The sequence below is a fragment of the Leptinotarsa decemlineata genome, unplaced genomic scaffold, assembly GCF_025532065.1.
Source record: "Leptinotarsa decemlineata unplaced genomic scaffold, Ldec_3_MD MMD2_P_RNA_scaffold_9, whole genome shotgun sequence".
Lineage (NCBI taxonomy): Eukaryota > Metazoa > Arthropoda > Insecta > Coleoptera > Chrysomelidae > Leptinotarsa > Leptinotarsa decemlineata.
Window position 1 is genome coordinate 3,756,594 of NW_027412536.1, and position 18,727 is coordinate 3,775,320.

Genomic DNA, 18,727 nt, shown 5'->3' on the forward strand with positions numbered 1-18,727 from the left:
ATTATGGACGAACGGGAGACACCTGAGGCTGCAGCAAGCTGACGGGTACTTTGAGTTTGATCCAATTCAACATGTCCCAAAACAGCGACTTCCACTGCTTCATTTCTGATCGGTTTCCGTGGCTGGTGTTTCACATTACAGACAGATCCGGTATCGACAAACTTTTGGACTAATTTGGCAACGTACGAATCATTCACATTTTTCCCGGGATGACTGTTTGAGCAGTAAGTGTAGCACAACTATTATGTTGATAATAAAGTTTAACAATTTCAACTCGTTCAGGAATGGAATAAACCATTTTTACAGTAAAGTTGAAATAATTTCAAAAGCAACCGAACCGAATCAATTTACGTTTGCCTAAATTATTTTTGTACACTCATTTGCTGTTGTTATTTGAACCAAAAAATGCACGAGAGAAATTGAGGAATGTGGTAGTGCTGATAAAAATGCCGTTTTTTCCGCATTTTCATTAACACCAAAAATATCGAGTAAATGTTCTTGCCTTTTTTATAACTATTCAAGTAAATACAACAAATTAGGTATCATTGGAAAAGAGAATTTTGTGCCCTTTCAAATGATATATCACTCGACCCCACTTTCTATTTAAAATTTTAGGGTTGTTACTCACCCTCAAAAGTAAAATTGACCTGTCCGAGCGTTTTTGCGTTAAGTTACAAAAAAAGGAGAAAAGCAAGGTGCATACTTTTCGTTGGACCACTCGATATATGTATGTATGTTAGTTGGGGTCAAATCTTGCAAGTTAATTTTGAAACGTTCATCCTCAACCAAATGACATTATGGCGGACAACCCAAGATGACGAATTATTTTTACGTATTTTCATGATATGGATATCAAGTGAAATGGTTTGTTTGAAATAATACAAAATCGCCCAAAATAGTGAGACTAGTTATTTTCGTATCCATTCCCGTGATATCAAATGGAATGGTTCAGGTGACTATTTGAAAAAGTCATTGGAATTGAAGATGTTTTGGAAATCTTCCGAGGAAAAATCTTTGTTGATTCAACAATTAATCAAATGAACAGACTCAAGATATGTCCAGCAATAACTGAGAAATGACAATTGAATTGAAAATAAAAAATAAATTGATAGAAAACCTTTTGTCGTATGTAGATAAACAAGACAAAAATAAACCAAAAAAAAAATTTGAGACAATATAAATCTGTGAAATTTTTTTCAAAGAAATGAAAAGTATAGAAATTATGTGTTTTTATGATGTATAACACATACATTATTATAATGAATTGTATCACATCAAAATCAATTCGTATATTAAAAGTGTAACTGATCGTTGTTTGTACATGGAATATATTTCAGAAATATAAACATTTTGGGTACTCATCAATGCAATAGAACCCAAAAAGATGATTTTTCATAATTTTTGTGACAACACGTAATTGATGGTGTGCAGATGGTGTTTCACTTATATCAGAAATATTTTTCGGAGTTCCATTTGAATTCGAAGTTATCTGCCTTTGAAAAATATACTCAATGGGACCTATCAAGTCGCTTGCGCTGTAATAGATAACTGCAGTATTGCATTCAAATTATTAGGTATTTTACACAGTGGAGTCGTAAAATTTAATCATTTTTGAGGTCCACTTCAAATAATTTAAAATTTCAGCTACTTGGAAACTCCCATTGTCATTCAGAAACAATTATTTTTTTAGGTATATTCACGGGACTATTTTGTGCAACTGTAGCAAACGGCAAAGGTTCAGTTTTTCAGGAACCCTACTTTTTGGTGGCGTTCATAATTACTCTAATTTGTATGATTGTTTTTTTGGTGATCATGACGAGACAGCCAACAGCCGATCTGGATATTACGTTTAAGGTAAGGAAATGAGGTAATGAGTGATTTTATTGTCTTCAGACAATGAGTGATTTTAAACCTTAATGATGAAATCAGTAGGTTAGGTACTCGACAGGTACCTAAGAAGGGGAAGAAACGTATTTGATACCTATCGTTGCAATTTATAGATCAATCTTGATAATCTTTGCATACTGGTGAATTGGCGCAAGTGGTTGTGCGCCCCACATTCCTATACAAGTGATTAGGATTCTTGAATCCTCTATAGTTCTTCCAATTAAAACAGCAGGGGTTCTGGTCATCACCAGATTTGTTTATTTGCATGACTTCCGCATGTTTCCTATTACAAATTTAGGTAGCAAGCAGATAATTGGGAAGTTCATCGTCCAGATACGACATCTACTGGACATATTGAAACTATGCCTGTAAGCTGTTTTGATAAAGGTATTGTTGTGGTTTCTTGTACTTCCTGTGACTGAAAGTAATTTATTTTACCGATTCATCAGTTTCTTATGTCTTATCATGAACGCATTAATGACATTATTTCCACAAATTCACAATTATATAACTCAAAATACAAAAACCAAAAAAATGAATAAAACTTCCAAAACAAGCACTTTCCTCAATCACTAAGACTTCAATATTCTTCTCGAGGCGTGTTCACCAAACAAGTTGGCGACTTTACGAGATGAAGAAAACTATTTGCCGACTCATATCCGTTGCTTTCGGCTTTATCCCTGAAAATATTTTTCTCAATATCGTACCTTCTTTCCACTCAATGGTAATTTCTTTTTGTTTTCAATTCCGTACGTAAACTTAATATTTGGAGATCTATTATTGAAAGTTGATTCCTTTGTATAAAAAATCGCAAATAAATCATCTTCATATTGATTCCAAGTCCATGGAAAGTAATCTAACTCATCTATTATTTCCAATTCAAATCTGCTGATTAACATATTAGCTATAAAGTGGGATACTGGGTTTCCATTTCCGTGCCTACATGCTGTCTGCAGAAACAGTTATTGAATTGGAACCAATTTTCTTCCATGCATATTTCTGTCAATTGTATGCAGTTTTTGATTTTTTCTCCACTGAGACCATTGCCCCCCAGTAGATCCCTCAAATATTCAATAGTTTTTGGTGCAGAGACACTTCGAAACAACAAGAATACATCAAATGATATTGAAATAAATCCATCTCGCAATTTAACATCTTTAACCTTCTGTATAAAATTATGTGAATCAGCATCACTCAAACTCATTTGTGAGATTGAGGGAGTTTCCAAACTGTCTGGTTAGCTATGTGGCAATTTTGTAACTAGGGGAACTTATGGCATAGACAATTAATTGGTCGCACCGACTTGCCAGCTTGCGTATTTTTAGTAGAGCGTATATTTTAGGATCTGTTGGACTAGAAATGTGCTACTCCTATTCAATGCCAGTATGATCAAATTTTGACACTTCTTGGGCGTGTTATTTACTTCTGAAGCCAACTCAGACAATGGGTTCCTTGGTAATTTAATATAGGAACCGTTCTTGCTTAAATTAACAATTCTGTTTCAAAGTATCACAATCTCATCACCTATAGCTGCCTTTAGATAGATAATATCTTTCTCCTTCGATTCTTTAATAATCTCTTTTTGTTTTATTTGTTATCAGTAGTCTTTCTCGACAATGTATCAGAAATTTGTTTCTTGTAAGCCTCCCCAAACCTTTTTGATATCTCAGGTGAGTGCTCAACACTGTGCCACAACAACTTCCAAGACACGAGGAAAAACTGATGCAAAGTTTTTTTCATCTCCTGAAGATACCCACTTGGTTGGTAAACCGCGGGCGGAGAAGAGTATTGCAGTTCTGGTGTTTTGGAAAAGTGCTTGTTTTGGATTCATTCTACACCAGAGGTTATCTTCTATTACTTTCATGTACAACATCAATTATAAAACTGTCGGTCCATATCTGTTCATGATTATAAATTGTTTTTTGAACTTTTCATACACTGTTTTCTATACAGATAGAAATGTTGTCAAATTATAATTTTTAATTGCTGGTTTACTACAATTGATTTTATACATAATGAAGTGATTGTAGTTTTCACTCATTCCGTAAAACTTCATTTCAGTGTTGTATTACAGTATTGTTCAAAATAACATATCATCAAGAGCTGTCAATAGGAATCACAATGTCTATGAGGCTGTTGGCTATTTATTTCAAAAGTCACCATTTCGTCTCAATACATAGCTTATAATTTTGCTTTGCAGGTACCTCTAATCCCCTACATACCCTGTCTTAGCGTAATCTTCAACTTGTATTTAATGTTAGAATTGGATCTGCACACTTGGATAAGATTTCTAGTTTGGCTCTTCCTGGGTGAGTACCTACATGTATCTACCATGATTATCATACAACGCTCTCAAACAATTTAAACAACATCTGAAGACGTTTACTAAGTAATACCTGGTGAATAAACACGACTTCTTGGAATCGTTTTCAAATTGAATTTTTGAACCAATACATGTAAAACTCGAAATTTCAAAGTTCACGTTGGAATTTTTGAAGTGATTGCCAGGATTTCATTTATGTGTAATTATTATATTCATTTATTTCATGGAAATTGAAAACAACTACAGAAACGGTAGTCACAGATATAATATAGATCAAGATTTATGAATGTATTGAGTCAACAAGCAAGCGTGTTTTGGGGTTCTGAGCTCCACACATGTAACTAATATTCCAGAACGGGTAGAACTTGTACCTTATAGACCATTGGAAGTTGTTCAGGAATGAAATAACTTCTGCAGTACTCTCTCATGCTATGAGAGAGTACTGCTGATTGTGACTTCTGGGATAATGACGCTGTCTGCTGTCTCATTCAGGTGGGATACCAATACCTGGCATTCCTACAGTGATTCCAAATTGGGCATAGATAATTTTTGTGTTTTGGTACAGTTGAACTATACAAAATTATTCTATTTCCATGAAAAGAAAACTGAACCACAACCGGCACAACTCTTGTAGTAAGCCACGGTCATACAATTTTTGGAAAGTTGCTGATGTCACAACGATTTGAATATACCCGAAGTCATTGCCAAATAATCTTTGTATCTCTCAATAGATTCAACCCAGACATGTGGGCATCATCCACAAGATTTTCGGCTGATGTTTAACAATAAAACCATACCGAAACGCAGTATTGAAATCCATGTTTTGTTGAAATCTACAAAGTATTAACTATTCTCCCTTTCTCCAAACTCAACTTTACGCTTGAATGGAGAATGAAAGTGTTGAAAAAAGGTTCAAGAAATCTGTTTGAGATAACCAAATCCGGGATAGTAGGCCGTACTGGTTTGGAACCTGCAGTACCAAACGTTTCGTCTGCTATTGCGGCAGATATTATCAGTGGTATGTGCGAGAACGAAGGTTATATCTCGAAATCCCCATACATATCACTGATGATGTTTTGTTTAATTGTGACTCCGGCCATGAAAGTCATGTTCGTATTTTGTATTTATGAGTAACAAAAAAATCGATTTCATCTATCAATCAATAGATTTATTAGATATATAACCCCTGATATTGAATAAATCTAACAAAATCTCTTCGACTGGAGTGTCCTTTCTTGCCATCGAGTGGAAAACCTGATGATAACATCACATGAATTCATCAGATTCATAAATTGCGCCTGTCGACCTCCAATTGACACTATTTTCTGCAGTTGCAAACACCGGCTATTTTTTGCAGTGACGATACCGTCACCCAGTACGATATTTCTATATTTGGTGATTACATGGGCAGAGGAGATCGATATACTCCCGTAAATTCACTCAGGTTTTCGAAAAAAAAGGAAATGCATTGCATTTCACCAGCGCAATTCAGCCACAATTACGACTGAGAAAAAAAGGTATATGTTATTTTTGTAAACTATAAAGAGAGCAGATGAACGCTTTGAGACCTGTCTTTTTTGGTATAGTCGAATGGTTCAGCCTGGTACCAGTGATGAGACTCTGGCGAGTAGAGACAGCACTGTCAGGCGTTGTCAGAAGTTCATATAGTTGCATTGTAGTCCAGTCATTATAGTAAGTTCACCTCGGAATTCGAGATACCCAGCTGTAAGTCTGTAAATACTTGTATATTGACACCTCAAAAGTTGTCTCAAAACCTACATATGGTAGGGTGTAAAGCAACTATTAAATTTCAAGGTCAAAGGTCACAAAAATCGTTTTTTTGCGCTTTTTTTTGTAAATATCTTATTTCCTATGGGTTTTTTGCTATTTGTATTCATTATCAATATTGTAGAATACAAAATTCTCTAAAAATTTTGTTGAAAAAAATTTTTTATACGGTGAACCGTTTTCGAGATAGAGGGCGGAGAGCACGCGGTCACAGCATCACTTCAGGTCAACCGGTGCCTCCGGTCGAAAACACGCCATATATAGTTGATGAACTATCGATAAATCAATGATTATAAATATTTGTCAATTTTTATTAACTATTATATTATATTTTATCATTTTTCCTAACTTATCCACATTTTATTCAGTATTAATTTATTTAACAACACTTACCTGCCCATGTAATTGCAGAATTGTTAATGAAAATATAGGAATTATATTTGAATTTTAACCTAATTAATATTTATAACTACTTACATGATAAAAAAAAACAAATAAATTATGAATTAATCTTTTTATTAAAAAATATCATTGAATACATTTATTTTTATTGAAAGTAAAGAAATGGAATAAAGGGTACAAAAACTACAATTTATAATTCCAATCATCTTCTTCCTCTTCATCGTCGTCTTCTGGCTGCTGGTAAATTTCAAACTGGTCTTCATTATCGTCTTCAACGACATTTGTCTCAAGTTCTTCCATGATTTCGGGGTCAAAGGTTCCATCTTCGTTAATGTCGCTCTGATATGGTAGAGCATTGAGACAAGCTTGCCCATTACATTGGCCACAAGCTAAAGAGCATTGCAAGCCCGCTTTCCTGCATCCGCATCGCGAACCACAACCACTCTTGCAGTTTCAGAAAATTGTATTTAGCAAATCTTCTGGAGCAGGTGGTAAAATTGTCATGATAGGCTCCAGAAAATCGTTTCGCATTGCCCAACCCCATACCTGGGGTTCCAAATCATGTCCTAACCAAGTTTGAACTTGATAATATACACGGTTGAAATGTTGATGAGCAGCTGCACTTGTTGGTGGAATATTTGAAAGCTGCACAGGTTTATTAAGTTTTGTAGACTTGACGTAATGCATATAACGAATATGATCGAGACTTTTCACAGATTTCGGAGCATTATAGACTGCCAATATGGTTTGAGTTCCACTCTCTAATAATCTCTGGGCCGAACAATTTTCTTCCTCAAATGCTGCAGCTAGTTCATCCAAATTTGTCAGTTTCTCAAAAACTTTTAAAAATGATTTTTTTCCCTTTTTAAAAAGCGCAGAAGTTGTGTCACAGCCACTTAATGCGTGCAGAAATAAAATATGTTTTTTAGAATGAGGATAATTATCAAAACTTTTAGTCGAGTATATCTCCGTTTTTACATTACCTTTCCCAACTTTTTTAAAGAAAATTTCTTGTTCGTAAGACAGTGTACGCCCAATTAAAATGACAAGTAAATCAATATCTTGTCCTATTATAACTGCAGTTTTTTTAGACTTTGATTCTTCAATTGCAGTTTCAACAATAAGAACATCCGCATCATCTCTGGCTTGTTTAGTAGTAATATTTGCAGCTTGTAATTTTTCAATTAACATATTAATGAACTTATCTTTGTTATTTCGATTTGATAAGAATTTTTCTTGAGTAGGGTAGAATGGGGGAATGGCGATCAGTGGGAAATGCCGGTCAGTTTAAGATATCCATCTTCCCGAAACATCTCTTTAAAAATACCAGTGCTTCCATCTAGTATACCTGCAAGTAACCTTATATATATGGCGCAATCGTGCTGGCGCACCTATAGTGAGCGTGCCAGCCATTACTGTGTATAGAGGTGTATTCTTGTTATAATTCAAAATTTTTAACCAAAGGTAAGTCATTTAATATATTATTCGAATAAAACAGCGTTAACCACCAACTATTGCATGCGTATTTATTAATACAATATCTCGGTTTTGATTTTGAAAGCGTATTTTATCATTTGTATTGTCAACTGAAACAAACTTTTGTAGTTTTGGGGTTATGCCAATCATTCGAAGCGGGTAATGGCGGTCAGTGACCGGTATTACCCTAAACGAAAATATAGGACAAGTTTTTGACAAACTTTCATATATCTTCATCGCATATAATAATGTAAAAATAGTATCTCATAATTGCTTTTTGTGCGCAGATGCCCAGGAAGAGACCTAGAACAACAACAAAGGCGTCGTGGAGTAAAGCGATCTTAGAAAAAGCTATCGAAGCAGTATGTGGTGGACTTTCTATTAGAAAAGCTTCCAAAACCTACAACATACCGTTCAGTACCTTGCAAGAACGGATCAAGAAGAATATTCCTGCTACTGAACCACGTTTAGGAAGGCATTCCACTTTCTCACTAAAGGTAGAAAAATCTATGGCTGAGAATATAAAAATTCTAGCTAAACTATTTTATGGTTTGACTCCACGCCAAGTTCGTCGTGCAGAGACAAATAATATAAAGCACCGGTTCAATAGAGCGGCAGGACTTGCTGGAAAAGATTGGCTCTATGGATTTTTAAAAAGAAATCCTTCGATATCTATCCGCCAACCTGAAGCAACCAGCATAAATCGCGTGACAGCATTCAACAAGGAAGAGGTTAGCTTATTCTTTAAAAATTTGGAAGATATTATGGGAAAATATCACTTTCCTGCTTCCAAAATATATAACATGGATGAAACCGGGGTCACTACCGTGCATGACCCTGGCACAGTTATTGCGGAAAAAGGACAGAAGAGAGTAGGGTCTGTCACAAGTTATGAAAGAGGAAAAAATATAACTGTCATTTGTGCAGTGTCCGCTGCAGGGTCCTACATACCACCTATGTTTATTTACCCAAGACAGCGAATGTCATCACAGCTATCGAAAGATGGTCCAATTGAAGCTATTTATCACTGCTCCAAAAATGGTTGGACAAACCAAGAGTTGTTTGTGACATGGCTAATACACTTTGCCAAGTTTGCAAAGCCATCTGCAGACGAGCCAATCCTTATCGTTTTGGATAACCATTATAGCCACGTGTCTTTAGAAGCATACAAGTTTTGCCGAGAAAACAATATCGTCATTCTTTCTATTCCGCCCCACACATCTCATAAAATGCAACCGTTAGATATTGCATTTTATGGCCCTCTAAAAGCTGCTTTTCGGAAGGGATGTGATTTGTTTATGAAAAGCAATGCATTACAGAAAATTACCCCGTATGATGTGGCGTCTCTATTTAACAAAGCCTACTGTGACACAGCTACGATTAAGAAAGGGGTTTCTGGTTTCAAAGCATCAGGAATAGTGCCAATTAACCCTTCAATTTTTGGAGAAGAAGACTTTTTCGCTTCAGACTATTTATTAGCTAACAACACCGATCTTGTCATCAATGATTCCATACCTAACACCTCTAATCAAAATCGAGAAACAGGTGAAGATATTTCTGAACCAGAAACCAGCAACCAACTGCAGAATACCATACCTCCGCCTGAAATGGATAATTTCCTTCCAGGTCCTAGTAATATTTTGACGCCAAGTAAAATTATACTATTTCCCTTGCCACTTCCAACAGCAACAAAAGCTACAAAACGTGTGAAAACCAAACAACACTTCGCCATATTGACAGCAACACCTGTAAAAGAAGAATTAGAAATAAAGGGAAAAAAACGACAAGAAAAAGTAATGAAGGAGAATAAGAGAACTGGCTATAAATCTGGTCAGAAGAAAACAAAGGTTACAAAAAAAAACACTAAAGATCAAGCCAAGAATGTCAAGACAAGACAATCCAAGAATATCAAGGCATCAAAAATCAGTTCAGAATTTTCTTCTTCGGATGAGGAACTTTTGGCTTCAAAAAAGAAAAGGCGTTTAGAAAATGTTTGTTACGACAATTATGTTGACGATATTTCTTCAGGAAATGAAGAAGAGATATGTTGCATCTGTAAAGAGTTCGGAAAGAATGAGGTTTGGTATAGATGCCGAAGTTGTGGGCAGTGGGCTCACAAAAATTGTTCCGGTTGTGATTCCCCTGATAAATATGCATGTGATTATTGTGATAAAAAATGGAAGGTTATCAAGCGTCTTGATTTGTAATTTCTTATAATATGAACTGTAATAACTTAAATTAGTTTTGCAAACTTTGAATTGCCTACTTATTTTATAATACATTAGTACTCAATACTTTATTGTTTTATTTTAATTTAAAAGCAAACCTTAGAATAAACCTTATATTTTTTGACTGACTGGCATTACCCCCCTGCTGACCGCCATTACCCGAAAGTCCGGGTAATGGCGGTCAATGAAAGCTTTACTAAAAGGCATAAAAATATAAAAAACTATACAAAGCTTTGTATTTGTATTTTATATACAGAAAGTGAAGTGAATTAGCTATTCAGAAAAGCAAAGTAAATCACTTTGGCCTTTGCTCATATAAGAAATGAGTTATTTCGATTCCTGCTTAAGTGACCGCCATTCCCCCATTCTACCCTAACTGGTACAACCATTGTTTCATCGAAACAAACTTCATACGTTTTTGAAAGTGCAGCAGGTCTTCTCTGCTGCTCTATAGCTTTTACGTTCTTACTGTAGTCTGAATATCCGTCAAATACAACAATTATTTTGGAACTGTAATGCCTTTGTAAATAATTCATGTATTTATCAAAAATAATAGAAAAAGTATCTTCTCTGCTTCATACAACATGATGAAGAAGAAATCCGCCATCAATAATGAACGTCACATTATTTTCATTGAGAACAAAATCAATTGGGCTCATGTTGTCATACAATGATAAATTGACAAATTTTTATAATCATTGATTTATCGATAGTTCATCAACTATATATGGCGCATTTTCGACCGGAGGCACCGGTTGACCTGAAGTGATGCTGTGACCGCGCGCTCTCCGCCCTCTATCTCGAAAACGGTTCACCGTATAAAAAAATTTTTTAAACAAAATTTGTAGAGAATTTTGTATTCTACAATATTGATAATGAGTACAAATAGCAAAAAACCCATTGGAAATGAGATATTTCCAAAAAAAGTGCAAAAAACCGATTTTTGTGACCTTTGACTTTGAAATTTAATAGTTGCTTACACCCTACCATATGTAGGTTTTGAGACAACTTTTAGGTTGTCAATATACAAGTATTTACAGACTTACAGCTGGGTATCTCGGATTCCGAGATTCTTACCTAATTTAAGCTTAAATGACTGGATTATGCAGTGAAAGCTGCCTTGGAAGACGGGGACGAATATCATTCGGCGGTCGATGTCGAAACTTGGATTCACAACTGACCGCCTTGAGGATCCTCGTTTATCTTTGATATTCAAGGATTGGGTTTTCAGTCGATCCCATAGATGGTGTTTTCGTAGGGGGAGGTATCATTGTCTCAACTCACTCAGTCTTGTCCTTTGATAATAACAGTTGTGTCCAGCAGGGCATTGTGGTTCATCCTAGTCCCACTGATGATACCTATGGCGAGTTGAAAGAGTGGTGTTCGATGTTCGATCACAAATGTGTTGTATTTGGGCTCTAGTTTAAGTTTTTATATTACGATATGAGTTAGGTGAAATTTTAGGAAAATGTTTTTTTACTGTTTTTTTGGGTTTATAACCTCCCACAATCTGAAAAAATTTAAGCAAAATCAATAGAGAATCTGATCAAGTGTATTGAACGGCAAACTGAAAAGTTCACACCGAAAAGTTACTGCGTAATATAAACTACTGGAAAGTCCAATAAGTCAGTCAAACTGTGATAGTTTAAGGCGAGATTTTTATAGTGAATACAGGTTTCGAAAACGAAAAAGGATTGTTTTCCGAAACGTGGAATCAATATTTTTTCAATTTGTAGGCAACATTTATGAATACGACAAGTTACTGACTAATTGTATTGTTCAATAGTGTATATCACGCAGTAACTTTTTGGGGTGAACTTTTCACTTTGCCCTTTGCTACACTTCAGCGGATTCTCTATTGATTCAGCTTTCATTTTTTCAGATTTTGAAAGGTTATGAACCCAAAAAACAGTATAAAGTATTGAGTCCTTCACAAAAACATTATTCTTAATCACAGCGTTGATTATGAAACTCTGTCTACTTTTTCCCTTGAATTCTAATTTCCCTTTTCAATTTTCAGGTTTAATGATCTATTTCTTTTATGGAATATCACACAGCAGCGAAAATCTATCAAGAATTATAACGAAGAAACCAGTCAGTGGATCTGAAAAAGAAGTAACTGAATTTTGATAATGCTGAACGAGTGCGAATGAGTATGACAAAGTTCAAACGAATTTTTATGTATAAATGTATGTATGGACCGGAGACTACAATTCTTGAATGGCAAGCTGTTTTAGAGAATCTGGCAAACTAGACTCATTATTTGGCAAATACATCACACCTAGTTATTAATATGAACTGAAAATGTTTCCTCCTGAATGAATGTGATATGAAGAGTTTATATTTATTCTACGAAGGGATAATTCAATATTGTAGTTCTCGTATGTTCAAATGTGATAATTAATTTTTTGTGGAAGAATGACGGGGGTTCCACTTTCATCGTTTGATAGTTATATAGATTTGAAAGAAAGTAAGAATTATTGGAACGAAATGTACATATTCAACGAAAGTCATTTTTTGTGGGGATCGATATGAAATGTACATGTTCTCACATTCCAAATTTTTACGATTATTTGAGTCAGTAATGTCATTCAGCTGTTAAAAAAATTGCTGCAAAGAAACACATTATATTTAATGAACTCAAAGTCTTTCATGCGGCACCCATAGACCATCATATCATGAACTTTACTGGGATTCTACGAGTAGAATTCCTGCTTTTAGCTGGAAAACAGCATTTTCACTCTAGATTATGGACTACTAATGGGCTCATTACTATCATCGCTGATAACAAATATATCCATGAAATGTTTAGAAGAGCTTTTTATTGAGGAATTTTATACAAAACCATTAGAAAAACAAGTTGCTACGAAGACGACCGTTGTAAATAAATATAGGGCTGTGGTAAAAAAATCATTGAAAATATTATTACATGAGCTCTACTCTATCAAGATATGATTCGCAAGGATATCTATTGAAGTATCAGATAACGACTGTGAATTTTTCTCTATTCTAGGGTTATAGCATTGACTTCATAAAGTATGTTTATAAGATTTGTGAATGTAGTATTTGAAAGTTTTTTATCGTAGAAACAAAAAGACCGTAGTATAAGTTTATAGTAGGTATAAATATCCGGAATCATTCATAGATAGTAGTAGATACAAACATAATTCAATTGCTAGCAACATGATCCATTTTGATAAGATGTTATGCCCTTTAATTGTTCATTTTTTCATACTTTCACGATATTTCATGTTTTTATATTTATTTATACCTAATCTTCACCACTTCATCTGATCTGATCGGATCATTTAAGTTATATATTTTTCAAACATTTTTTATTTTGATTTGAGTTGTCACCAGTTGCTGGTAATTTTGGAGGACGACTTATATAACCAGAAGAAGCTACTGTAAAGTGAAACACGTGTTGAGTTTTTGTTAAACTGTTCAGTGAAAATCTTACAATGAAGTGTTTCTTGTATAAAAAAAAAGAATAATAAAGATATTTTGTCATCATCTCTAAGACTAGTTCAGAGATGAATATTACCCAATAAAAATTGCTTTTCTATGAGAATTTTTAGTGGAGATAGATTGACATAAGATTATTGATTATCGTTGGATTGTTCATTCATGTCTTTGGGTCTCTCTTGTGGCATTTGTTTCTAGTCAGTGTGATATAAATATATTTTCCATCCGTCCGGTATTGTTTTGATGCTGAATCTAATACATGTTTTCATATCGATAGATTTTGATTTCTAACTGCAAATAGTTTTATGATTATTTCCTAGATGAGTATCGTTAAATATAAGTCTAATTGTAATACGCTTGATAGTGAAAAAAATATAAAAAACGTTCAATCACATTATCACGTAAGTGTCTCATACAATTTGTATTATTTTATTCAGAGTCTGTAAATGATTTTTTCATTTTGTCATTTATGTGATCCATGTGTACTATCGACTTGAATTTGTTTCTAAAATTCAACAATATAGTTTACAATATTATATGTGAAAGTGTACAGACAATAAATGACAGTTTCAAACTGACTCATTATTTCTTAAAGTTTCTTAAACTCTCAGAGAATCCTAACGCTTTGTAAGAGCTACTTAATGAATATTTATAGCACTATCCTAATAAGAACTAAACATTTTTCACATTTGGACGAAGTTCATAATGTGAAGATTGTTTAATGTGTTTAGTGTGACGTTTGTATTTACCTGCCTAGGTATGGGAGCATGGAGGATAATAGAGTCCCAATATTGGCTGCTCTCATTCAACCTCGAACAAATTGTTTGGAACTCTGGAACCAAAAATGAAAAACTTAACAAAGGTTTGAATTGAAAGGGGTATATTTTTAGGAAAGATGATTTTTGGGAAAGATGAAGTAGAAAGCCAACATAATTTTTCCCAAAACTAACGAAGGCCTTAGGTAAAGATGGGGAGTGATCATTGGTTAATGATGCCGGCGCGCCCTCTGACTGTATCGTGACTTCTAGAATTGGTCTCGTCCGGCACAACTTCTTCTGTAAAAACATAATACATGGTTTTTGAAAAAACTCAAATATAATACAAATATATTGCCGTGATCATACCTTATCATATTGACCCAACATCCGAGAATCTTCAACTGGCAAAGGTCAAGACGATTAAAGATGGAGGAATCCTCATCGGTTGCTGTAATACTTCTGATAATGAAAAAAATAGAAAAGTGGTTGAAGAGAAAATGGCTGACTCTTATGATGTTAAAGAAGTCGCTGGCATGCATCCTCGACTACGAGTGGTAGGTATGGCGAAAAATTATCCAGAACATGAGCTTAAGAAACTTCTGGTAAATGGTAACTCCGAAATTTTTTCACATGATTCAGAATGTAAAATATTGAAAATATTTCACACGAAAAAAAACTCTAATATCTGGCAGTCAATTATTCAAGTAAATAAGGTAGCCTATGAGCGGGCTCTCAACTCTGGAAATGTGTTCATTGGTTATGATAACTGTGCTGTTTATGACGGCATTGATGTGTACCGCTGTTACAAGTGTAACGACTTCAATCACTCCTCTCGCAACTGCCACAAACCAATATCCTGTTGGATTTGTGGGGGTGCCCATGAATTGTATCAGTGTCAATCATCCGTTAAAAAAATGCTCTAACTGCATGAAACTAACTAACAAAGATGTGAATATTGATCATGCAGTTTGGGAAAAAAATAAATGCGTCTCGTACGCAGAAACTTCAAAAATATTTAAGAAAAGTCACTTGAGTTCTCAATAGCAACTACAGGGTAATTGTCATATTTCCCTCGTAGCTTCAAAGCCAGGTGTTAGTAAAGATACGAACACCTTATCAATTTTTTACCAAAATACTCGGGGATTGAAGACAAAAACTGGTCAGATAATGAATTCTGTATTTCAAAACGACTATCGCGTTTTTGCACTAACCGAAACCTGGCTCGAATCATCCATCACTAATTTAGAATTATTTCCGGATAGCTTCAACATACAGTGTGTCAATTTGAAAACTTCCCACCCTCAATATCTCCCTTCCAGTACATAATATGAAAAAATGGTCAGACAGGTCAACTTTATTTGCAAGGGGGACACTCTGAATGAATATTTTCAACCCTCGGGGTTCAACCCCCTAGGAGGGGTGGATGTTACCCTCAGAATTTCAAATGGAAAGGGGGGTCAAGTGGCACATCATTTTGAAGGGCATTCAATTCGCTTGCCGACGGTGCCCTCATTTATTATTTTCCGATCAGCAGTATACGAAAATGTAGTTCTAAACTAATAGAAGTAATTAGAATTGGCCTATACTAAAATGCCTGGTTATCAAGTTAGTATGCAAAGAAATACAATTTATTGACTCTCTTATAAGTAAAACTTGTGATGACGGGTCAGCTTTTCAACTTTCCATCAGGGGTAAAATTAGACAAGCCTCAAAAAATTTACATTAATTAGTTATCTGATTTCGGTGACTTTCATTTGGGTTTATTATCGGATTTAAAACTCTTATCCCCTTTTTTGTTACTTCTGCTATAAAAAGTATCGTTTTTTGAGCAAAAAAGGTGTTCATCGCATTCAAGCCATTTGGTAGTACTATCATTTCAGTTTCATTTGTTGAGCTGATCAGCGATACCTTAGAAAGTGTATAAATTGTAAGAATGGTTTACACTATCCAAGACCGAATTGAAATAATTTTTATTTATGAAGAGGTGGGCAAGTGCGCACGAAGGGCGGCATCTCTTTTTAATGAAAGAAATCCAAATCTTAATATAAGTCACCGGTATGTGCTTGATTTGGTGACAAAGTTTTCCGAAACTGGTTCGGTGAAGAATAAAAAAAGGAATAACCCCAGAGTACTGAATGAGGATGCTCAAATTGAAGTGTTGGGAACATTTGCTGCAGAGCCGACTAGCTCCTTACGATCAGTAGCAGAACAGACGGGAATGTCACACGAGACTGTAAGGAAAGCACTGAAAATGCACAAATTTCATCCATATAAAATGCAGATTCTCCACGAGCTCCATGAGGATGATTATAACAGAAGAATAGAATTCTGTGAAATCATGACTCTTCGAATCAATGCTTTACCTAATCTTCTGTTCAATATCTGTTTCAGTGATGAATGTTCATTTTTCCTGAATGGCAATGTTAATAGGAAAATTGTCGCTATTGAAGTGACGAAAACCCTCACAATTTTCGAGAAGGACATACACAACACCCACAAAAAGTTAATGTTTGGGCTGGTATTCTTGGAAATGCCATTATCGGACCTTTATTTTTTGAAGAAAACTTGAATGGTGATCTGTACCTAGATATGCTTCAAGCACCTATCGATCCACTTATAACTCACGAGCTCGAAACTCAAATTGATGCACACGGTAATTTACTGTTGCAGGAAGATTTGTTACATTTCCAACAGGACGGTGCGCCACCTCATTATTTTCGCCCCGTCCGACAATGGTTGAACGAGCGATTCCGGGAGAGATGGATTGGCAGAAGGGGATCAATTGAGTGGCCACCGAGATCACCGGATTTGACTCCATTAGATTTTTTTTCTTTGGGGATATCTCAAATCTGTCGTTTATAAAACACAGCCCACTGATATGGATGACCTCAAAGGACGAATTACAGCAGCATGCCGGTCAATTAGTGGTGAAGTTTTCCAAAATGTTCGAGAGGAGTTCGAAAACAGACTGTATTACTGTTTAGAGCAGAATGGACAACATTTTGAACATATTATCAGATAAAGCGTAACAAGATGGTTGAAATTTGTTTTTTGCAATTTAGTATTTTTTGTTTGCACTCGATGCGTATTTCGTTAACTAAGTAGTTCTACATTCCTCTCACATCCACGAATTCGAATATTACTCAAGGGTTGGAACGATGCTACCTAGTACGATGCTCACCTTTTCCAATAGTCCATTACAATCATTTGTTTTGAATACCAACCTGAATACCAAACATCTAGTGCGGGCGAGTTTTAATCATTTATTCTTATTCACTTCTAATCACCGTTCGTTTGGAACGTTATTGTTCAAAAACTGCTCATCAAAAACTAATGAAAAAGGTATCATTGGCAAGAGAATTGAATGCCCTTCAAAATGATGTGCCACTTGACCCCCCTTTCCATTTGAAATTCTGAGGGTAACATCCACCCCTCCTAGGGGGTTGAACCCCGAGGGTTGAAAATATTCATTCAGAGTGTCCCCCTTGCAAATAAAGTTGACCTGTCTGACCATTTTTTCATATTATGTACTGGAAGGGAGATATTGAGGGTGGGAAGTTTTCAAATTGACACACTGTATATAGAATGGATCGCAATTTTGAACGCACTTCCTTAACAAGAGGTGGAGGTGTCCTTATTGGAGTACATGAAGACTTTATTTCTCCAGAAATTAATCTATCGGATTCTAACTTTCCCACGCTCAAACTGATTGATATAGTTGTTGTTAAAATAACCTATTCACATAAACAAATTTTTCTGCTAAACGTTTACATACCTCCTCAGACTCCCCTAGCTGAGTTTGAACAACTCTGGAATTACTACACATATTACATAATAGTGCAGTTCCCATTGTAGGAGATTTCAATATTAGCGATTATGCTAGCCATCTTAATCATGGTACAACTAATAGGGAAATTACTATTCTCAATAACTTTTTACAAATCCTTGACCTATCTCAAAATAACTTTGTATATAATAAACTCAATAGACTTCTTGACCTGGTATTTTTTAATGGAGAGTGTCATGTGGAGAAATCAATGGATCCTTTCGTAGTCGAAGATCTGCATCATCCTGCCTTGGATAGTACTTGTGTACTTGAAATGAAAGCTAACTACAAAAAAAAACTGCATTTCTGTTTCTAGAGTAATTATAATTTCAAAAGAGCCAACTATCCACAACTGAATAATCAAATATCTCATAGTGACTGGACCTTCTTGGAAGTTCTTGATGACTCAGAAGATGCATCTACATATTTCTATGGAAAACTTTATAATGTTTTTGATCGCTGCTGTCCCAAGTATACAGTTGAATCCGAAAATAAATATCCTCCTTGGTATAATAGAAGCATTATTAGAGATTTGCAGACTAAAAGCAGAATCTGGGGCAAATACAAGCGTGAG

At 35.1% G+C, this 18,727-nt stretch overlaps 1 protein-coding gene and 1 long non-coding RNA gene across 4 annotated transcripts in view; one reads left to right on the plus strand and one right to left on the minus strand.

Moving 5' to 3' along the window:
* Positions 1–14,147, plus strand: part of LOC111515037 (cationic amino acid transporter 2) — a 153,043-nt gene extending 138,896 nt beyond the window's left edge. For all 3 annotated transcript variants that reach the window (XM_074170449.1, XM_074170450.1, XM_074170451.1), the window contains exons 10-12: positions 1,691–1,854; positions 4,088–4,196; positions 12,125–14,147. In XM_074170449.1, the coding sequence (XP_074026550.1) occupies positions 1,691–1,854; positions 4,088–4,196; positions 12,125–12,234 (383 nt within the window). In that variant the 3' untranslated portion in view covers positions 12,235–14,147. The remainder of the gene's footprint in view (positions 1–1,690; positions 1,855–4,087; positions 4,197–12,124) is intronic.
* On the minus strand, positions 13,082–15,195 carry LOC141480462 (uncharacterized). The gene is made up of 2 exons (XR_012464356.1): positions 14,694–15,195; positions 13,082–14,624 (listed from the first exon to the last, which is right to left on the minus strand). It is a non-coding gene; the product is annotated as an uncharacterized lncRNA (long non-coding RNA).
* Between the last annotated feature and the right edge of the window lie 3,532 nt (positions 15,196–18,727).